General features: G+C 41.4%; 1 protein-coding gene across 1 annotated transcript in view; it reads left to right on the forward strand.

Annotated features, from left to right (window-relative positions):
- Positions 1-10,625, forward strand: part of Plppr4 (phospholipid phosphatase related 4) — a 46,815-nt gene extending 36,190 nt beyond the window's left edge. Inside the window, exons 3-7 of the mRNA XM_070007796.1 lie at positions 1,829-1,958; positions 4,368-4,563; positions 6,613-6,670; positions 7,387-7,560; positions 9,119-10,625. Coding sequence (XP_069863897.1) covers positions 1,829-1,958; positions 4,368-4,563; positions 6,613-6,670; positions 7,387-7,560; positions 9,119-10,537 — 1,977 coding nt within the window. The 3' untranslated portion in view covers positions 10,538-10,625. The remainder of the gene's footprint in view (positions 1-1,828; positions 1,959-4,367; positions 4,564-6,612; positions 6,671-7,386; positions 7,561-9,118) is intronic.
- The last annotated feature ends 12,493 nt before the right edge of the window (positions 10,626-23,118 follow it).

Here is a 23,118-nt window from a genome sequence, read left to right on the forward strand (position 1 = left end):
TAAAACTCCTGTAGTCTCAAGGTCATTTTAGTTCATGGCCACTGTGTTGTATCATAAAATACATTTTCCTAATGGCATTGCATCAATAAATTCCTAGATAATTTATCATTCATGGGCAAGGTGTGAATCATTACACGTGTAATTGGAAAGAAAACAACAAAACAAAATTGTTTGCAGAATTATTGAAGAAATGAATTATTCTCTTAAGCATGCTCCAGTGTCCTTCAAGAATGAGTGCTTGTCTTGGAATGATGGATTTGAGATAGCCATTGTATTGGTCTGTATAGACAGTATATTGTGTCAGGTTCTGTCTTAATAAAATTTCAAGCCTAGAGTATTTCCAGGTCTCACCTGAAGTGATGAAATAGGAAGATATTTGCAAAGAAATAAATATGGCTAGCTCAATATTCAATAGTTTGAAATAAATTCCTTTTGATTATTACTATATTGAGTGATCTTAAAGGAGTTTATTATGCCCATATATTTTCATATATGTGATTATTGGCAGTAACTTTTAAAATATGTTAAATCACATATGAGTCTTATATTTTATACTACATAGAAAATATATAATATATGAGAATCAACAAAAAAATATAAAATGTATAATAAATAATCTATATAATGTAGAAAAATATCTTATCTAGAAGAATCTTGACTCTTTTTGTTGTTGGTGGTGGTCATGAAGCTTGAACTCAGGCACTGTCCCTGAGTTCTTTTGCTCAAGGCTAGCGCTCTACCACTTTGAGCCACAGCTCCAGTTCATTTTTTGAGCAGCTAATGGAGATAAGAGGCTAATGGGGAGTTTTCTGCCAGGGCTGGCCTCAAATTGTGATCCTCAGATCTCAACCCCCTGGGTTAAGGATTACAGGTGTGAGCCACCAGTGCCTGGCTGAATCTTGACTTTTAATAGAGCATACACTATACTACCTCCATGTAGAATTAAATGTAGTAATATTAACACTTGAAGCTGAATGCCATAGGCTTATTGTCATTGTTTTTATTAAAGGCACTATAAACACTAGAACTTTAAGTACTTTAAAAATTAAGTGCTAAGCTAATAATGACCACTGAGGAGAGATTCCCCCTGAAGAAATCTAACCCTACCTACATATAGTTATAATCTTTATGGTGAAGCTGTGAAACAAATACTTCAAGTTTATTTAATTAAAAAATCATGGAACACAATTGAATACAGTAACATATTCAGTCCATTTGCTACATTTCAAGTGCTCAGCAACCACATGTGGCTCCTGTCTACTCTAACAGACAAGAAAAAGCACAGAAGGGTGTCCGGGACAAGCAGGCTTCCCATAGTACTCTTCCACACTCACACTTGCTCTCTACGGGGTGAGCCATCTGCTGAATTCAAAATTGGCTTATTGATCTGATTTGCTCACAATAAATGTCACTGCTCCAAATGATGGCATCTTTTCATTTTCCCTCATCATCTTGTTTTCATGAAATTAAGGATGGAAGGATGCCAAGGCTGGAAGTGTTAGAGCAGAATCAATCATCATGTGACTGGTGATGGAGAATAATTGTTGCACGAAGGTCTAAAGCTTGATTACTACGGCCAGGCTCCAGTCCACATCCCAGTGCATACAATTGAGCCAAATCTGTTTGCAGTACCCCTCTTACTTTTTTCTCGATGCTTGGTCAAATACTCAGAAGAAACTGCATATACCTCAATATACTTTTAAGAAAAATACATCCCTGATATGCTAAATTGATGGTGTGTTAAGAGATGCTAGAGATGTGTTTTTATCTTGCTACTGTGACAGGTATTGCAAGACTTTTTTGCCTGAACCCCCTTTTATCTTTGCAGATCATGGTAGGGGAAGGAATTCTCTATTGTTGCCTGTCCAAAAGAAGAAATGGAGTTGGACTGGAGCCCAATATTAATGCTGGAGGCTGTAACTTTAACTCTTTTCTTAGAAGAGCCGTCAGATTTGTTGGTAGGTGTGGGAAACCACAATGAAAAGAAATGCTTTTCCAAACAGAAATGTTATATTTAATCATAGATATTACGTCTCTAAAGCCATAATTTAGATGTATGATTTGGGGCACATGATAAGGTTTATGGTATATAGGAAACTGGTAAAACTAAAATTTAGGCTTTGCATTATAAGTGTATTGTTTAAGGGTATGGTTCTTGTTTAGAGAACTCACCCCCGCCAACTCTGTGTGTTTTTGTTGTCACTCTGGTGGAAACATGAATTTGCTCTTAAATGGCTTCACCAAATGTGCTCTAATTTTTAAAATAAAGAACCAATGTCAGCAGGCCAACATAAATGGAACACACGTGGGAATAGAGTACTGCATCGTGGTTCTTTTCCCTTGATTGTGATCTCTAACTTTACCTCCTATTTTTTCTGAGACTATAGGAAGCCTACAGGCCTAGATAAGGAGTATCTGAATCAAATAAGTTTCTAAGTCTTCATCTCTTCTAATTAGATGAGATCATTTTCATGTACTTGGAATCACAGATTAAAAAAACTTGTAATTGTAAAGGTTATGTACAGAGGGGTTACAGTTACATAAATCAGGTAAAGATAAATTTCTTTTTAGACAATGTCACTCCTTTCCTCACTCTCTCCCAGTTTCCCCTCCCCCATCCCTACCTACAAATGGTATATAGATCATTTTCAACCCAGTGTCTAGTGAGTAGCATTGCTGCATTTATTCATCCTTTGTCCTTACACTTCCATTCCCCCCCCCCATCGTTTACCCTACCAAAGACAGATAAATGAACAAACAAGGCAAAAAGAAAATAACACAGATTTTTTTAGAGCTAACTTTAGTGATCATCCACAATATGGAATCCATAAACTAGAGTGTTTTCTGTTTCTCAATGAATCATTATAAAGTCAGTCTTCTCTATAATATGCTAGCTCAAAAAAAAACAGGTAACAGTAGTTAATATCTAATAAATAATCAAATACAACCTTCTCTCCCATGAAATGAAATGCCTGCTCTAAATCATTCCTTGATCCCCATTTTTTAAGACATTTTCTTAATATCACATTGAGGTGGTTGGAAAATAAGGATCCTCTTAACCTTGTATTTGATTCAGGGAAAGAAAACTCCAGGTTACATAGCTTATCTCAGAGAAAATTATCCTCAACATGCTTTGGACAAATGCTTATACACTCTGAAATGCTGTCCGCCACCCTATCCCCTTTTGATCTGCAAATCCTTATTCTCTTCACCATCATGTTGAATGCTTCTAGGAATTAGAACGTAGAAATAAAGTTTCTGGGTCATAAATTTTGGATGAGTGCGTGAAGGAAGAATTGGAGTCATGGTGATTAGGTTATAATAATCAGAGAAGAAAAATGAAAAATGGAGTAGGTACAAGCCATTGTTCTGGGTCTAGCTTGCTAGCCCAATTCATAAGTCAGAATCCAGGAGTTCAAGTCAGAATGGAGCAAAGGGCATCAACACAACCAGAAAGGAGTGGGTGAGTTGAAGATCATACAAATTGGAGTGGAGAACAAGACACATGAAGGAGACCAAACAAAGGAGGTAAGGCAGGCCTAGAAGTTGAGTAGCTGAGATTGTTGTTGCCTGATCCCCAAAGGTTCTCCACAGGTTGGAATTTGGACAGGAGATATAAGAGTATCATCCCCAAATTTCCAAACTTGAAGCAGGCTATTATTATTGTTGTATTTATTTCTATAACAAAGCCTAACCTGCCCTCTTCCCTGTTTATCAGCATTCCTGGCATGCCTTTAGTTTTTAGGGAATAAGAATTGATTCTGTAGTATTTATTGATTGTGGCTGGAGTTAAAGACCATAAGGAAAGAGATTTGGCAGCTCCAAAGTACTCAGGAGTTTAAAATTATTCGTAATATTCCTCCTGGGATTGTTAGTCAGTACTAGGGCTTGAATAAAGGACCTCATACTCTCACTTGGCTTTTTTTTTGCTCAAGGCTGGTGCTTTACCACTTAAGCTATACCTCCACTTCCAGCTTTTTGCTGGTCAGTTGGAGAGAAGAGCACTGTGGATGTTTTTCTGCCCAGGCTGGCTTTGAACCAAGATCCTCATATCCCAGCCACCAACACCTGGCCATTCAAGCCACCTTAAATCCCACAGGAAATTGACTTTACATGCTTCGAGTGTCTGACAAGTGGCCAGTGGTGAATCATGTTAAGAATTGACCTTATTGAACAAAACTGCCCCCAAATTACTCATTGCTCTAACTTCATTTTTACATGATCTATTTAGGAATGTTCTATGCTATGTTCTCAAAACAGACTTGGAGAAAATGATGACAAGTGATTTTTAGGTCATCATATTAGTGTGACATGAACATGCTGACGCTGGTATAATCTGGTAATGATGCTTTTCATTTTGCTTATAGGAGTTCATGTCTTCGGACTCTGCTCCACAGCTCTCATTACAGACATTATACAGCTGTCCACAGGATATCAGGCCCCCTACTTTCTGACAGTTTGCAAGCCAAACTACACCTCTCTGAATGTATCTTGCAAAGAAAATTCCTACATTGTGGAAGACATATGCTCAGGTTCTGACCTCACAGTAATCAACAGTGGCAGGTGAGAAATGGAGACATAAAACCACCACAGATTGATGTTTTTATTAATCAGAAATGGTGTGGGGTACCATATTCACCATGCCTTTTTGAGGCATAATAATGTTGGGGGGGGTTTTGTTTTCAATTCTGCAGTCTCTTCAGTGACTGTAACAAAAGTCTGCTGACGTTATCCAAGTACTTCTCTTGGTCTCTGAATTTAAGTTTCATTGTCTTGTTACTAATCTGCTCATTACTGAATTCCACTCATGACTTGTTATCTACTCTCATTATGGTTTTAGGTTTCCAGTATTGATTTATTCTAGCATATTTTTGGAGCTTTACTGTTAATATGTGTTTGTTTTTTTGTTGCTGGCTTAAATGGAAGACTAAACATTTAAGCTAGTTACTTCATTGCCTCCCTTTCTCTCCCTCCCATGCCAGTATAGTTCCTAGAACTCAGGCCCTTATACTCTCACTTGGCTTTTTCACTCAAGTCTGGTGCTCTACCACTTGAGCTATGCATCCAGTTCTTACTTTTTCTGGTTAATTGGAGATATGTGTCTCAAGGATTTATCTCTCCAGGCTGGGTTTGAACCATGATCCTCACATCTTAGCCTCTTGAATAGCTAGGATTACAGATATGAGCTCCTGGTGCCCAGCTATCTTTTATCAAGAGAATCATATGAATTTCCCCTTTGACAGAGATTGAAAAAGAGTAATAATCTGTTTGCCTTGAATGAACCCAGAAGATCTGAAACAGCTTCTGAACTATAAGGAAATCACTAATGCACTGAGTTTTTTCAATCAACAAAGCAAAAACAAAGCCAGGTGCTGGTGGCTCATACCTGTAACCCTAGCTAATTAGGAAGTTGAGATCTGAGGATCTCGGTTAGAAGCCAGCCCTGACAGAAAAGTCTGTGAGAATCTTATCTCCAATAAACTACTCAGAAAAGGCTGGAAGTGGCATTGTGGCTTAAGTGGTAGAGCGCTAGCTTTGAGCCAGAACTCAGGGACAGCACCCAGGCCCTGAGTTCAAGCCACAGGACTGGCACACATACAAAAAAGCAAAAGCAAGCTTGTGTGACAAGAGAATATGTATGAGAAATTCAAGAGATATAAATTATCAAGGGATCTGGGCTACTAAATGCTTATTTAAGAATTGAATAGCATTCAATGAATTCTCAAAGATCTACTGAAGAGTGAAAATAGATTGATAACTATACTTGCAAAATAAGACCTGAAATTATGTGATTACACATATACAGGTTCTCAACGATTATTCAGTACTTTCAGGTCTATATACATATCCATTTCCTCAACCATGTTGCATTGTATTACATAATAAATAACAAAAAATTAGGAGAGCACTACCATGATGAATTTCACTTTTATAGTTTTTAATTTATTACAAGAAATCTCCTCCTCCTCCTCCTCCTCCTCCTCCTCCTCCTCCTCCTCCTCCTCCTCCTCCTCCTCCTCTTCTCTTCCTCCTCCTCCTCCTCCCTTCCTTTCTTCTTCCTCCTCCTTCCTTCTTTCCCTCTCTCCCTCCTCCTCCTCCTTTCCTCCTCTCCTTCTCCTTCTCCTCCTGCTCCTCCTGCTCCTCCTCCTCCTTCTTTTTTGTTTGTCTATTTCAGTATCTCTTATTATCCAACACTCAAATTCCAACCTTTCTCTCTGAATAAAATAGTCTATTATTCAAGATTTTACCAGTGTTTGAAGTCAGGGCCTTCTGCTTACTTGGCTGGTAATCTATCATTTGGACCATGGTTATTTTGGAGATGGATATTCACAGACCCTTCTGCCCAGGCTGGCTTTGAACCATGACCTTTTGGACTTTATCCTGAGTAGCTAGGAATACATGTGTGAGTTACTAGCACCATGTTATGTTTTTGTTAATATTGGTTTCATTTTATTTTTTGAAAAAAATCTAAATATAAGTTAAAGTTACTGCTTCTTGCCTTGTGGCTTTGAGTTGACCTCCCATTATTTATAAGCACTCATTTATTTTTGAAATTATGGCTAGCAGTGTATCTGAGTTCAAAGGCATAATCTGCCTCCTCTCCTTTGACAGAAAGTCCTTCCCTTCTCAACATGCGACCCTCGCCGCCTTTGCTGCTGTTTACGTTTCAGTAAGTAACTGGTTCTTTAACAATAAACTGTGTCCTACAGAAAATCAGATAAATGAGCACCCTGCCAGGGGACTAATTAGATTACAAACTTTAATGTGACAACCTTTTGAGCAGGTACATTGAAAGCAAAAGTCAAATGCCACTATTAAAAAATGGAAAGTGAAAGCAATTTTTCTATATAACCAATATTCACTTAACCTTGTAGCCTTTCCTTGCAACATTATACTTTGTGGTGGATACTCTCAAATATGAAAATGTTACAACTAATTTTAATATTTGAGGGAATGAGATCAAGTCTACAAGGACAGTATTTATGTAACACTGGTAAATTCTAAGTCAGTGTAGATTTGATAAATGTTGTGCCATGGAAAGTCATTGTATCTGATTATTATAATAGCCCATGGAGTCTTTGGTGAGCCAAAGAGATTGGAATTTTGTCCCAAAGAAATGTGATGATGAAAGTTATCTAACTGAACAGTCTGTATCAGTCCTTCTCAAGCTTCCATGCATGCAGTAAGAACACTGATCATTTGATGAAAGATGTCATGCATCCCCATGGTTAGCTGGTTTCTAGACAACAGAGCCATAGCAGGAGACACAGATGGTAAAGCTGAGGTCAGCAGTGTCTGGGAGACTTGGTTCACATTTTCATTTGATGGGACTTTTCTAAGAAAATGGATTTCTAGCATACTTACCCTACTTCTTCTCTTTTTCAGATGTACTTCAATTCCACGCTAACCGACTCCTCCAAGCTTCTAAAACCCCTCCTGGTGTTCACGTTCATCATCTGTGGCATCATCTGCGGGCTGACACGCATCACTCAGTACAAGAACCATCCAGTTGATGTCTACTGTGGCTTTTTAATAGGAGGCGGGATTGCCCTGTATTTGGTTAGTGATTTGTTACTATTGTCTGATGAACTATAGCTTTTAAAAAATGAAAAAATGTATAAGATACTTGCTGCAATTTACTTACAATATATTTGCACAAAAATTGTCACCAGAAATTAAGATAGCTGGAGCTGTGCATGGTGGCTCATGCCTATAATCCTAGCACTCAGGAAGCTGACACAGGAAGATCTCAAGTTGGAGAACAGCCTGTTACACAGAAAGACCCTCATTCAAATAATAATAATTAATAATAATAATAATGTAGACACAGAGGCAGCCAACCATTCCATTCTTATCGGTGCCATGTTTTGTTATATTGGAAATGTATTCCTTCTAAGCTGTGCTGCTCAGAGTTTAGCATTCTATAAAATGTAAAATCCATGCTATGCAGTACCTTCAACTTGAAAAGCAGACAGTTGCTGTCTTCTATTGAAATAGCACACGCCGCTGGTCCTGCTAGATCTGACCTCTGTCCCAAAAAGCTGACAACCCTATAAACATTAGAAATTCTGCATATAGAAAGAACAACCTTTTTAATTGGAAATTTGGCCCTTTCCAAGTCTAAAACAAACAAAAACTGCTAGATGGGCATAAAAAGTCCAGACTGGAGTCAAATTGGCTCATGGCATAGCACTAATGAATCCAAATTTTCCAGCTGAAGTTCAAATTTATATCAGGAAAGCGTGTGGTGCTTCTGTCTGGGGATTGGCATCTGTCTTCACTTCTAGGACCACATTTTTTTCATTTCTGATCTCATTTCAAATCTAGATATGATTTCTGGGCACTGGTGGCTCATGCCTGTAATCCTAGTTGCTTAGGAGGCAGAAATATTTAGAGTGAGATTCAAAGCTAGCCTGGACAAACTTGAGAGACTGCTATCTCCAACTGACCAGCAAAAAGCCCTAGGTGGAGGTGTAGCCCAAGTGGCAAAATGCCAGTTTTGAGTGGAAAAAGCCAAGTTAGAGTGCAAGAGCCTGAGTTCAAATCACAGTACTGACAAATGTACACGGGCATACACACACACACACACACACACACACACACACACACACACACACACACACACACACACACAGATGTGCTGTTTTCTGAATGACCCACAGTTGTATATCTTGTATATCTCCTCCTTGTCATAAGGAATGATTGAAAATGGCAGGTTAAATAAAACACTGAAGCTACTTGAGATGTCACTCAGCAAGAAGTTCTTAAACCCAGAAAAATGGATTGTTTCAGAAGGGAAAGTAGGGGGGAATAGAAGTCCTGGTTGTTTTTTTCCTTCATCCTTCTGCCCTTCCTTCTCAACATAGACATAAAGTAGTGGCCAAAAGCATCCTCTCGGGTGGAGGAAGAAATCCACAAGTGCACGGTCTCGTTTTACAGGTCGTGGTACTTGCCCTGTCTTGTCACTTGTAGGCCCCTCAGAAGGAAGGAAGGAAGGGCAGGCTTGTGTCCTCTGGTCCAAGCAGGGAGAACACTCCTAGGAGGAAACTTCCCCCGTCCCCCCGGGGGGGTTGGTGGGCTAGGGACTGACGGGTTGTCCCGCTTCTTTTCCCCTCAGGGCTTGTACGCCGTGGGGAATTTCCTCCCCAGCGAAGAGAGCCTGCTGCAGCACCGCGAGGCCCTGCGATCTCTGGCCGACCTCACGGCCGACTCGGGCCGGGTGATGTTAGCCAAGGCTGGAGGCGGCGGCGGCAGCGACGGCCTGGCGCACCCGGAGGGCATCCTCAGCCGCAATCCCCGCGACTGCAGCTCGCTGAGCAACCTGAAGCGGGCCAACGCCGACGTGCAGATCATCACCCCCCGCAGCCCCATGGGCAAGGAGAACATGGTGACCTTCAGCAACACCCTGCCCCGGGCCAACACCCCGTCGGTGGAGGACCCGGTGCGCAGGAACGCCAGCATCCACGCCTCCATGGACTCGGCCCGCTCCAAGCAGCTGCTCACGCAGTGGAAGAGCAAGAACGAGAGCCGGAAGATGTCCTTGCAGGTGATGGACCTCGAGCCGGGACAGTCCCCGCCCCGCTCCATCGAGATGAGGTCCAGTTCCGAGCCGTCCAGGGTCGGGGTCAACGGAGACCACCACGGTCCCGGCCAGAACCAGTACCTGAAGATCCAGGGGGGCGCGGTGCCCCCGGGGTGTACCAACAGCCTGGCGGGCGGCGGCCCGCGCGTGTCCATCCAGTCCCGGCCCGGCTCGTCGCAGCTGGTGCACATCCCGGAGGAGACCCAAGAGAACATCCATGGCGCGTCCCCCAAGAGCAGCTCGGCCCGGGCCAAGTGGCTGAAGGCGGCCGAGAAGACGGTGGCCTGCAACCGCAGCAACAGCCAGCCCCGCATCATGCAGGTGATCGCCATGTCCAAGCAGCAGGGCGTGCTGCAGGGCAGCCCCAAGAGCACCGAGGGCAGCACCGTCTCCTGCACCGGCTCCATCCGCTACAAGACCCTCACCGACCACGAGCCGCCCGGTGGAGGAGGAGGTGGTGGAGGTGGCGGAGGAGGAGGAGGAGGAGGAGGCATCGTGAGAGTGGAGGCCCACCCCGAGAACAACCGGCCGCCCATCATCCAGATCCCCTCCACCGCCGCCGAGGGCGAGGGCAGCGGCTCCTGGAAATGGAAAGCTCCGGAGAAGGGCAGCCTGCGCCAGACCTACGAGCTCAACGATCTCAACCGGGACTCGGAGAGCTGCGAGTCCCTGAAAGACAGCTTCGGCTCTGGAGACCGCAAGCGAAGCAACATCGACGCCAACAGCGAGCAGCACCACCACCACCATCACCAGGCCCTCACCACCATCCGCGTCACGCCCGTGGAAGGCAGCAGCGAGCTGGGCTCAGAGACGCTGTCCATCTCCTCCTCCCGCGACTCCACCCTGCGCAGGAAAGGCAACATCATCCTGATCCCCGAGCGAAGCACCAGCCCCGAGAACACCAGAAACATCTTCTACAAAGGAACCTCCCCAACGCGGGCGTACAAGGACTGAGCGCTGGGACCTCCCATCCATCATCCCTGGGGGGACAGCTCCCCACCTCCTTCCCCAGCACCCCACCACCACCCCACCCCACCACCCCCAAAATAAAGACCAAGCGCAGATTCTCTACACCGACCCTCTGCCAGCCAGGGGTTCGTGGAAGCCTTCTTGCCAACATCAGCCTGGGCCTCCCTTGTCTAACTCTTGAACGAACACACGCACACAACTTGTACATTCTTTTTCTCTCTCTCTTTCTCTCTCGTTTCTTTCTTTTTTTAACATCCAGGGGAAGGCAGGGGGGGAGGGGAAGCACAAGGCAAGAAGCTAACAGTGTGAGACTGTCCAGGGCTGCTTCTGAAGACTTGTCATCAGATGGAGAAGGTTCCAAGAAGAGGAGCATTTTACCAGGAAAGAGAAAACAAAAATGGTATCCTTCCATGTATACTATTTAACTTCCTGAATGTGCCAACTTTGGGGTTGTTGTTTGGTTTATTTCTACTTTTTTTTCTCCTTTATAATTAGCTGTGGGAATCCAGAACGCAAGGCGTTTTCTACAGCAGAGGCCACACAGTATTATATAGTCTTTTTTTTTTGTGGTGGTTGTTTTCTTTTTCAGAATCCGCACCTCAAACTCAGTATGACGGTGCTGATGATTAATGGTTATAGTTCCTATACCATGTAAACTCTCAAACCTTACTTAGCTGTGAAATAGTGGTGTACAAATTCCTTGTCAAAGAAATGCTACTTTATTCCAGAAGATACTGGCTGTGTTGTGTTAGGTGAACGGGACACCTGCAGCCTTCCTGCGGTGTTTCTCAGTTAAAATATGACCAGTTTTCATGCATTTCAACATTGATCAAAAATCGTGTAGGGATATTCCCCTTAGAAAAAGGAATATAACTTAGTGTTTGGCTGCATCATCTTTTTTTTTTTTTTTTTTTGGCTGCAAACTCTTTATTTCAGTACAGGTACAGCTAATGATGAATCTTGTTTTAGTGGAGTTAATTCACAAAATTTATATATCTTGTTTTAGAGCATCTTTGATATTGTTGTGATGATATGTTTTGCCTTTGATAGCTTTTCATTTGTTGATTTTTTTGACATTATCATATGTCCTATTTTTTTAAAGCAAAATTAACATTCCTTGAGCAAAATAAGCAAAATATACTGCTGTGACAAGAAATCTGAGCCACATGTTGACATACTGGGTAATATTCCCAGAAATGTTGGTCAAGTCAATATTTAGCTCCAACCAGCTGGCTTAGGGAACTTTCTTAATAGATAATTCAAAACTTGTATTTTGCCCAAATATCCTAAATAACCAGAGACACAGTAGTTGGATTTTTAATCCTCTTCTCTTAAAGAGTTCTTGTTAACTGCACACCAACAGAAAGAATCTATAAAAAAGCAAATTGATAAGCAAAAGTATCTCATGGTATAAATTAAAACTGTACTTTATTATCATATCTAAAAAGAAGCCAGGCGCTGGTAGCTCATGCCTGTAATCCTAGCTACTCAGGAGGCTGAGATCTGAGAATTGCCATGCAAAACCAGCCCAGGCAGGAAAGTCCATGAGACTCTTATTTCTGATAAACCACCAGAAAACCAGAAGTAGAGCTGTGGCTCAAATGGTAGAGTGCTATCCTGGAGCTGAAGAGCTCAAGGACAGCGCCCAGGCCCAGAGTTCAAGCCCCATGACGGACAAAAAAAAAAAAAAAAAAAACCCAAAATCTAAATTGGTATACCTTTAGTGCAAGCAACCATTTTTTTGCTATCTTAAATTAAGCTTTGAGCCTAAATCAAAGGAAATCAATATTATCAAGAGATCAAAACAAAATGCTTGGGAATGTCTTCCCAAGATACATATTTAAAGGATGAGGAAATATTTGGTTCTTGGAATTTAGTAGTAAACCTTTTCCACACCATTTCTTAGGAATCCTAATGGGCACTGATGATTGGCAAGGGGCTAAAAAAGAAACAACTGCTGGGTGATTTAGTCTTAGTTCAGTTTCCAGTAAGAACAAGAGTTGTTTAGAGAGAAATACTATCACATCATTATCAGTTTCTATACACAAAGGGCAGAGCTTTCTTGAGAAGCCAATCTCCTAAGACATTAGGATCTTGTTGAAACCAGCAGAACTGATAACTCTGGCAATAAAAAAACAGACTCAACCACCATCCCTTCTGGCAATTTCCTTCTTGGAGAGGGCAGTGGGAGTAAAAACAAAGAACAAAAAACAAACAAAAAAAATGTTGCCTTCCCCACTTCTGACCATCACCTCCACCATGTTGCTCCTACTGGCTTTTGCCAGTGAATTGAGGGAAAGGTGGGCTGGTTTCCATTCTCTGAAGAAAAACAAAGCTTCAGCATTTCAGGTGCAGTATGATATTTCCTACACTTTCCTATTTCTTAACAGAAGATTTTAAAGTACTTCTCTAGTCATTGAAGTGTTCTTTTTTTCTTTACATAATATTGAGAGATTCTTTTTTCTACTCAAAGTGCCAAAGGCTACTGTTTTTAATGACTTATCAAATTGTACCACATTGCTAGGGTAATGTCATCATAGACACTAGAACTCAGACCTCTGCATGTGTATTTGATAACACATCTTTTTTGTAAAAAAAAAAATTATGAAAAAATTTGTTTACATTCCACTGGTACCTTAATTTAAAATAAGTCAGACTAACAGGTGGTAACCCTAATTAGTGTTCTATTTACCTTCTTTGCTAATGAGAGCACTTCTTCCTTTGTTAGGCTGTGCTTTATTGACAAACCCAAGTATTGGACAAAGAGAGTTCATTATCTTTTTAAAGTAAATAAAATTATGAATATAATATATAAAGTATTGTGTTTAATAAAATGTTATGCAATGTTTTTCCAAACCTATAAAGTTTGTAAAGTGCTATAAATGTATTTTGTTTAAGTACAGATCAAAGCTATTGTGTGAGCATATTGTGCTAACATCATAGAAATAAAGATTAGATTTCTTCATCAAAAGGGGGATAGTGTGCTCTTTCCATTAAAACAAGTAGACACAAATAATATTAGCTATAGAAAAACAACTGATAAAATAAGTGTAGTTCACATCTGATTAAATTCATCATTGTTCAGAAGTGTATTGGTCAAAAAAATGTAAGAAAGAAAGAATGTAAAATTAACATTTGTTTGTTTAGCATTTCATGCTCTTTCAACATTTATTTAGACACAGATTTTCTCCCTCATCCATTTTCTAACATATAAAAGAAAGAAAGAAAATAGGATTGTAGGGCAAATGTTCTGAGTCAGTTTTTGACTAAATGTAGTTAATAATACATATTTCCCAGCCATCATCACCAATCATCCCATCCTGAAAATGGCCATGGCACCTTTCCTTTAAAAAAGAAAAGAAAAAGCTTCATTATTATTCTAGGGTTTTCTCCCACACCATCATCATCTACCATATGAGCTCTACAACTTATGCATGTACATCTCATTGAAAGTTTCAACACAAGTGACTCAGACAAATCTAAATCAGAATTTATTCTTTTTGTGAATGACCCTAAAGTAGAATATAGAATGAAACATGCCATATTAGTTTTCCCAGTTTGAACAACAAGCCCTCAAGTTGAAGAATAGCAAATGACTATATCCTAGTTTCTGTCTACCCAACAGGCAGCCATAAGAAATATCTTCGTTTTGAAAAGTTAACGTATGGGCTGGGAAGGTGGCTCAGTGGTAGAGCGCTTGCCTTGCATGCCTGAGGCCCTGGGTTCGATTCCTCAGCACCACATAAGCAAAAAGAAAAAAGCCAGAAGTGGCGCTGTGGCTCAAGTGGTAGAGCGCTAGCCTTGAGCTGAAGAGCTGAGGGACAGCACCCAGGCCCAGAGTTCAGGCCCCACGACCGGACCCAAAAAAAAAAAAAAAAAGAAAAGAAAAAAAAAGAAAAGTTAATGTATGAAAAAGGGTGAATCACAATGGTTGAAATAAAATAGTAAGCTAAATTATCCTTTCTAAAGAAACCCAAAGTCTCATAAATTTCTATGACTTGGTAGTATATGGTTTCTCCAGTAAACAAAACTACTAGCAAGAAAATAGAAATAACTTGCATGACTAAAATGACTAACTGATTAGTGTTGTCTTCTTTGACCAGAAAAGAGACAAGCTGATTTAGGTGGCCAACAGCTTATATCAACCATTGTATCACATAAGATGCCGAAATAGGTCCCTAGCATGCATGCACCTGTGACTCTAGGAGCACTCTCCTGAGCAAACAAGTGAGTAGATTCTGGGTTATCTACCCAAGAAGCCATGTGGAGGCCATGTGTCTGTCTATTGCAGGTTACTTTTTAATACCTATGGGTCATTTCCTAATTTAGGTAGAAATGTAAAATGCCTACACACTTCAGACAATTACTTAATTAAAATTATATAACTGAAAGTAAACAAAAGGAAGTAAGAAAATTTAATCTGGAAGTCAATTTTGGCTGGATATTTCCTTCTTCTAACTATTGAAGGTGTCCCCTGCCTGTCTGTTCTAGAAAGCTTAAAAAAAAGTGCTCTAGAATCAAAGATTACAGGTTGAAGCTAACATAGAGCTCAGTAATAGAATGTGAACTGTGCTAGATGCTCTCTGGTTATAGGAAATCTTTAGTGACTATGCCACCTAGTCACAAGACAATATCTAGATGAGCCACTTGATATAGAAATTAGAGGAGGTGAGAGAAGGAGGAGGGGGAGATAGGAAGAGAGAGAGGTGGAAGGAGAGCGAGAAGAGAAGATAAAGAAGAAACGTATTGACCCACAGAATTTAAACAAGTCTCCAGAGCATTATGCTCAATAAAGAAGCCAATTACAAACAATTATATGCAAATAGTTCAGAAATTATCAACCCATAGTAAGAGGAAAAGAGTTTTCAGGCTTTAACATGTTACTTCCATGGTTGCTCTAATGGTCACAATATTGTTGCAAGAATAGGTAGGGATCAGCCAGGCACCAGTGGCTCATAACTGCAATCCTAGCTGCTTAGGAGGCTGCGATCTGAGTATTGTGGTTCGACGTCAACTTGGGCAGAAAAGTCTGTGAGACTCTTATCTCCAAAAAAAGCCAGAAATGGAGCTGTGTCTCAAGTAGTAGAGTGCTAGCTTTGTGCACGAAAGCTCAGGGACAGCGCACGAAAACTCAGGCACATCACCAAGGCCCTGAGTTCAAACCCCAGGACCAGCACCAAATGAAAAAAAAAAAGGAATGCAGATGAGAACTAGGAAATCAAATATAATAAACAGCTCTACTTTCACAATGACTTAAACCATCCAATACTCCCAACACACTGAAATGGCCTGAATTACATTATTTTCTGCAGGAGAAGCTAAGAAATGTAGCCTCTAACTGCAAGATCTTGGAGCCAACTAAATTTGTGTCTTCTCTAACCAAGTGGAAGAAAATGAGAAAGGTACCTGGGCTTTTTAATTTCCCTTTATCCTTCAAGGTTAAATCCCAATCGTCTTGCATTTTACAGTTGAAAGGAACTGAGAAATCATTACTCCTTTCAGGTATAACCATGACAATGACCTGTCTCACTCATGAGAAAGTGAAAACACATCCATACAACTAGTACATGTCAGAAAGTCACTGGGGGCAGAAAACATAAGTCTACTGTTCCCTTAACTCTCAAGATTAGTCTGTCTCTCCACCCTGTAGGTCCAGCAACCAACAAACATGAGTATTAATGAATGAATTTACTCCTTGAATGAATGTTGACGTCTTCTAAGTCCTGAATCAGCTTATTTTTCAGACACACTAATCCAAACTCTCCCTTTCCAAAAACACTTATAGATCTTTGTTTTACATAATCAATGTAGTCACATAACTACACAATTTGCATTATGAACCAAATTAACTGATTCAAGTAAGGAGACATTTAGTACTTATTGCACACTAAATTTTAATAAGCTCATTATAAGCAGTTCCTCCCACAATAAATATTCAATTCAGATAAAAGAAATCAAATGAGTACGGTATGTCCTATCTATCCTGAAAGAAAATACCTTAATACAAATAAATCATAGAATTGAGTGCATAAAGGAAGATAGGAGAGAATTTGCAGTTGTTTGTTCCCTCAAGTTCTAGTCTTCAAAAAATCCACTCCATGACTTTGAAGCCAAATTGATGCTCTTTATGTTTTTCTCCATTTTTCTTATTTGAAACATGTCTTAAAAATGTTTATACAGTGCAAGCCAGATTTCCTGGAACAAGCTGTTTTCGAACAATAGTTATGACTTTGCAACAGTTATTTATTCCAATCTTCCTGCCTCCTCTGTCCTCTCTGGAGTGGAGGCAGGTGGCAGTGAAGCGTGCCTTCCTCGTCTGTGTTTGCAAGAAAAAAAATCACAAAGCTCAAAATCCCTCTTTATATTCAAGCACTCCGAGTATAAGATTAGTCTCCAAGAATATTCTTCAAGCTCGGAGGCAGATATGAGTTCAAGATTTCTAGTGACTTCTTTGTAGTTCGTGAACACCTTGGCCAAGCATTGCTACCCAATGTGCTACTTCTCTCTCTCTCTCTCTCTCTCTCTCTCTCTCTCTCTCTCTCTCTCTCTCTCTCTCTCTCTCTCTCTCTCTCTCTCTCTCTCTCTCTCTCTGTATATATATATATATATATATATATATATATATATATATATATATATATAATTACAGTAAGGAAACAGTCTTCAAGTTGACCCAGTTCACTTGTCTGTAAAATAGAGATCATAACTTAGGGTAGTTTTCAGAATTGAATCAATAGCTATAGGGAAGACATTTAATTAAACATTGTGTGGTAATTAAGGTGCAGTGGCTCCTACATTAATTTTTATTCTTATATGAGTTGGGAAATCTCTAGTTCTTCCTCTCTCCCTAGGACCCCAGACTCAAACATGCAATTGTCTTTTGGACTGATGACTTCACTTAAATATCTATCATTATTTCCAATTTAATGTTTAAATATATATATGTATTTACTGATTTCTATTCGAGAATTTGTTTTTGCCTCTTGACAAAAACAGTACACCTCTCAGCTGAAGAAAAGTTCTAAATTATCCTTCATCCATTCCTTTTTCTCATCATTTGTTCCTAATCAAAAGTCCTATCATTTCAACCTCTAGAATATATCGCAACTCAGATCCTTTTTGCTTTACTCTCTCATCATTGTCTTTACCCTAAGCTCTTAATTACATTGTCAGCTCTTGAGTCTTCTCCGGGCCTGGGTTTCCATTTCTGCTCACCACAGTCTTTATCTGGCAGCTAGGTAAACTTCTAAAAGGCATATATCAAACCAGATATCCCCCTAAAGTTCTCCATGTGGCTTAGAGAACTTCTGATTCTTATTTTTTTAAAAAGCATTAGGATGTCAAATATTAAGTACCCAGGCCCCTTCATTTGAAGATAGATTTCCTATGAAATATTCACAAGATGGGGAACAAAATAATGCCTCCTGGCTACTGGAAACCCAGCAAAGCTTATGCTTTCAGACAGTAGTCAGGGCTAGTTGAACCTTGTGCTAAGACTCCTCTTTCTTTTTCCAAGCCTTCACCAACTTACATGGCAATGTCTTCTGTGGGGCTGGCACGTGCTACTGTGGGGAGCAGCCAGGAAAAGATGAGGTCTTTGCTCTTAGTGTGTTGAGGCCTGTCATTTTCCTTCATGGATGTAGTTACACACACACACACACACACACACACACACACACACACACACACACACACACACACACACACACACACACACACACACACACACACACACACACACACACCCTGCTGGAATTCCACATCCTCTGAGAGCCCGCATCAGCTTCTCTTCCAGTGCAGGTGAGGCTGTGCTGCTGCAGAGCCTCCTCACTCAGCCCTTTCCCCAGAAGGCAGCCCCGCCAGCCCCCATCTCCACTCTCTTTTGCTTCTCTTCTGGGTACACTCAGTAGCTGCTGTTACCTATGTGCCACAGCAGAGGTAAGACTCCTGGGACACCTTTCCGGGTCTTGTCTCTTTACCTCCTTGGATTAGCAATTCAAGTATTGCCTTGGTAGCTTTAAAAATATAAATAATATATCATATGTCCATCTTAGGAACTCATAGTGGGACAGGAGAAAAAAAAGGACAAACTGTAAGGGTCATTTGGTAGTTATAAGAGTCAAGATAAAAGTGGTAACTATGAAAAAAAAATCCCAAAGACAGGAATTTGCGTCTGACATGAAGCCTTTTTTGATGTTGTTAGCAAATGCAGAATCAAGGCCGTGTCGTTAAAATACATGGATGTGATTGATTATGTCTACAACTGTTGATGGGCATTTTCTCTTAGAAAAATACACCATAAATGTCCCTTTATTGCAATGTCAGCAGTCACCTAATCAGGGGCAAATTATTATTGCTGCTAGATTGACCGACACAGAATGAAGGCAAGTATAAACTATATCTAATCTTACTTCTAGAAAAAATAAAGACGATGACAGTACAAAACTAACTTAGTAGAACTAGTCTTAGATTATCCAAGCAATTAATCTTCAAAGATGAACTCCTAAATCCATTAGGTTTGAAGTAAGTGAACTCTAGGTAAATAGCCATAGGGATATCCTTAGATTCCTACATAAATTGAAATCAAGAACAGATGTCAAGGGTACTGTGTCAAACAGATGCATTCATTCTTCTGGGTATCAGCAAGCCATGGATGACCTGAAGAGATTTTGGATGAAGGGACTATTTACAAAGCCATTGAACCACGTGAAGAGAATCAACAAAAGATAGTAAAGCACAGAGGAACTACCAACCACAGCAAATCACACAAGTACTCCTAACCTAAACAGAAGATGAATTTGCAAATTGCTAAGTGCAGGTGGTGGAAACGTGGTAACTCTGTAGCCTCCATCATTGGAGGCTACTTTGGGTGTTTTTGCCTTCTGGCTGACTGTGTGTGCTGTTATGTACTCTTGCAAGAATGCCTGTTCTGAAATGAATACTAGGGGTCCCCAATCCATTCTGAATTCTAGAAGACTTAGCTCTTTGTTCTGTAGACTATGACAGTATTTGGAGATAGATAATAAAGTCTCAGTGAGTTCTAATACATCCAAAATTCAATGTACCTGGGGTATTCATTCATTCAATGGACTTGAGAAAACTTGGGACACAGAGATGGATACAGAGTGAAGACATTGTGAAAATAGAGAGAAGATTTCATGTTTATGTAGTTTCTTATGAAATGATAGCAACACAACTGACTTTTCTATGTTGGGATGTAGTGACCGCCTACTCGACCAGCGAGGAAAAACGACCACCACTCCAGGAGTCTTCTCAGATCACGCTTTATTGGAGAGCCTTTTAGTTGTAGGAGAGCTTGGGCGCGAGAGAGCGTGCACCCGAAACACAGCCGCTTATATAGGGAATTCGAACACGGGTCTTTTCTATTGTTGGTCGCCTGCCTTTTACCGTCACCAGGTGTCATGGGATTGGCTGGGGACACTACCGGGCTCGCGCACGCGCACAGCCCAGGCGTCCCGCCAAGCACCGTCTGGAGTGGTAATCCTCAAAACTGCAAGGGAGTGGGCGGAGTCTCGCCTCGGCTCCCTACAGTTCCCCCTTCTTTGTTTTATGGCAACAGGTAAGAGTAGAGGTTGGGCCTCTGTCTAAGACATTAATGAGAGGACCTTGCACTGGCCTTCGCCTGAGGGGCGCCTTCCCCAGTGATGACCAGGCCCGTCCGATGCCTTTTTTGCAGAGGTGGGATCTTGGGCATCAACCCACTTGCAACCCAGCATGCTCTTCTTGAGGAGATGAGAACCATCTCCTCAAGTGCAGTGCACTTGCCTGGCACCCTGTCCCAAATTGCAAATTGCATACCTGTCCCGGTGCAATGGGATCCCCTGATCCCTCGGGGTGCTAAGGCTATGCAGAATGGTAAGGCTTAACTGCCTCTTAGGGCCGACAGCCAGATCTGGGGTGAGGATCCACTCTCCAAAGCGGCTAATGCTTGCAAGATAACAACCTTGTCCCTTCTGGTTTGGGCTCGAAGGCGACAGACCAACCATAGGCAGACCACGCATCCTCCCAAGCAGCAGGCTAAAAACATTCCGACTCCCACCCGCTCTTTGACAAAGGACACCACAGAGGCAATCCAGTCAGTAAATTGTAACAGCCCACAGCATCATTGGTTTAGCTATCACAGGGATTGCTATTAGCACTGTTGCTAACAGCAAGAAGATCAGCTGCATCTTCAAGAGGGGGTTTTTCTGCAGTCTCCACCGGCCTGGTCAGTCTCGTTGGCACCCAGTGAGGTACTTCTTGACTCTGTGGAAAAACACAAACAGCTCCCCTGGATCTCGTTATTACCGGATCCGGTCCATACCATTTATTATTAATAACATCCTTCCACATGACCATGTCTTTAGTATCCATGGAGTCTCTTGTCATATGCCGATCTGCGGCAGACTGATCGTTGTCATTTAGAATTAAAAAATTAAGGGTAAAGAGCGCAAGAGAAAGTCTTTCCCTGGGGGACGCGGACTCAGCAACTCCCCCTTTTTGTTTTTGAAGCATTTCTTTTATGCTTCTATTAGCTCTTTCCACTATACCTTGTCCTTGAGGATTGTAGGGCAATCCGGTGGTGTGGGCAACCTGCATTTGTGCGCAAAAGGCGCGAAAACCATGGGAAGTATAAGCAAGGCCATTATCCGTCTTGAGTCTAAGGGGCTTTCCCCAAGCTGCCCAAGCTTCTAAGCAGTGTATTCTGACGTGAGACACCTTTTCTCCTGCCAGAGGTGTGGCATGAATGACACCGGAAAAGGTGTCCACAGACACATGTAAATATTTCAACTTACCAAATTCCGTCAGATGAGTAACATCCATTTGCCATAGGGCGTTTGGTCTCAACCCCCTGGGGTTTACCCCCACATGGGGAGGATGAAGAAAGGTGACACAAGATTTACAGGCTTTAACAATATCTCTTGCCACATGCCTGGACAAATTATATCTTTTCCTAAGGGTATTAGCAGGTACATGATACAATCTATGAAAGTCTTTTGCCAATTCTACAGGATCAGCAGCAACCAGAGCCATAGCCCGAGTTGCCTGGTCCACCAAATCATTACACTTTGCCATCGGGCCCGGCAACATAGAGTGGGCACGAATATGTCCAATATAAAAAGGATGTTTTCTGTTTAAGATAAGGGATTGAATCTGTAACAAAACATTAGAAATTGTACTGGCCTGCTTAACTGAAGCAGCAACTTCAAGAGAAGCAACGGCATTTACAACATATAATGAATCAGAAAATAAGTTAAAAGGTTGATCAAATCTTTTAAAAACTTCAAGCACAATTAAACATTCAACAGCCTGTGGGACATTCGGCCGAAAATTAAAAACTACCGGCTGTTTGTGTCCTTGAACAAAAAAGGCACCTTGTCCAGATTTTGATCCATCCGTAAAGATGGTTAGAGCATCAACCAAGGGCTCCTTTGAAGTGACAACAGGAAAATACACTAAATTTTTGTTAACTATGGCAAGCAGAGGATGCTTAGGATAATGATTATCAATTACATTTGGAAATGAGCAAACAAGAATTGCCCACATATCCATTGTGGCTGCTAAAATTTCAACTTGCTCACGGGTGTATGGAATAATTAATTTATCTGGAATTTTTGCAAAGTGCATTAAACAACACTTTATACCCAAAATTGCCTTCTTTTTTTTTTTTTTTTTATTTTTATTTTTATTTTTTTTCAGATCAAAATTGTCTGTTTAGCCACTAATTCAGGAAAATATTGAACAGTTTTTGCTCCCACAGAATCATAGCATTAATAGTTAGCCTTTGAAGCAAGGCAGTGGTATAATTGGCCGTCACTCCATAAGTCCGGACTGCCTCAACTAAATCCTTAAGCTGGAAGTAGGAAACCGGCTCAAAATTTCTTTCAGCAGTAATCGGATTTTCAAAAACTGGGAAAGCAGCTGCCAGCTGCGACCAGGTATTTTTTTTTAATAAAGTGACTCTTCCCTGCCGGCGGGCACGGCGGGGGGGCCGACGGGTGAGGGGCAGCTCCGTTTCCTCTCCCTGGCTGTTGCGGTACTCCCACCCCTAGGGGGCGCCACCCTCCATATCTGTCTGCCACGTGCTCCGCCGCAGCCTCTTCTAACTCTTCACTATCAGCTGGATCGAGCTGCTCTCCCTCCTCCTCTAACATTTCTTCCTCTGAGTCACTCACAAGATTACTATATTCTTGGTCCCGCCCTTCCACATGTAGGGCTGAGAACCGGTTTGTTTTTAAAGAAGGGCGCGGGAATCTCCTTGAGACCCCCCTCCTCTCTGAAACCCTTCTCCTTTTGTGAGGGCTGCAGCCCCTCTCGCTTTAATTCTTTAGGATTCTTCTGTCTTTTTTCCCTTTTTCTTTTAGGCCTCTTTTCCTCCCCATTACTGTATACTGACTCTGATAGACTATCCTGATGCTGCGTTAGTACTTTGCGTCCTTCCTGGATTAAATCAAACCCTCCCTCCTCGAGGCAACTGCGCACCATCAAAAAGACAAGCCACAAGGGAAGAAGCAATGCAAGCAACCAATAAATATCTAAATCTACAGTGAACAGCATACCGGGGG

The sequence above is a fragment of the Dipodomys merriami genome, unplaced genomic scaffold, assembly GCF_024711535.1.
Source record: "Dipodomys merriami isolate MVZ:Mamm:240054 unplaced genomic scaffold, mDipMer1.0.p SCAF_7, whole genome shotgun sequence".
Classification (NCBI taxonomy): Eukaryota; Metazoa; Chordata; class Mammalia; order Rodentia; family Heteromyidae; genus Dipodomys; species Dipodomys merriami.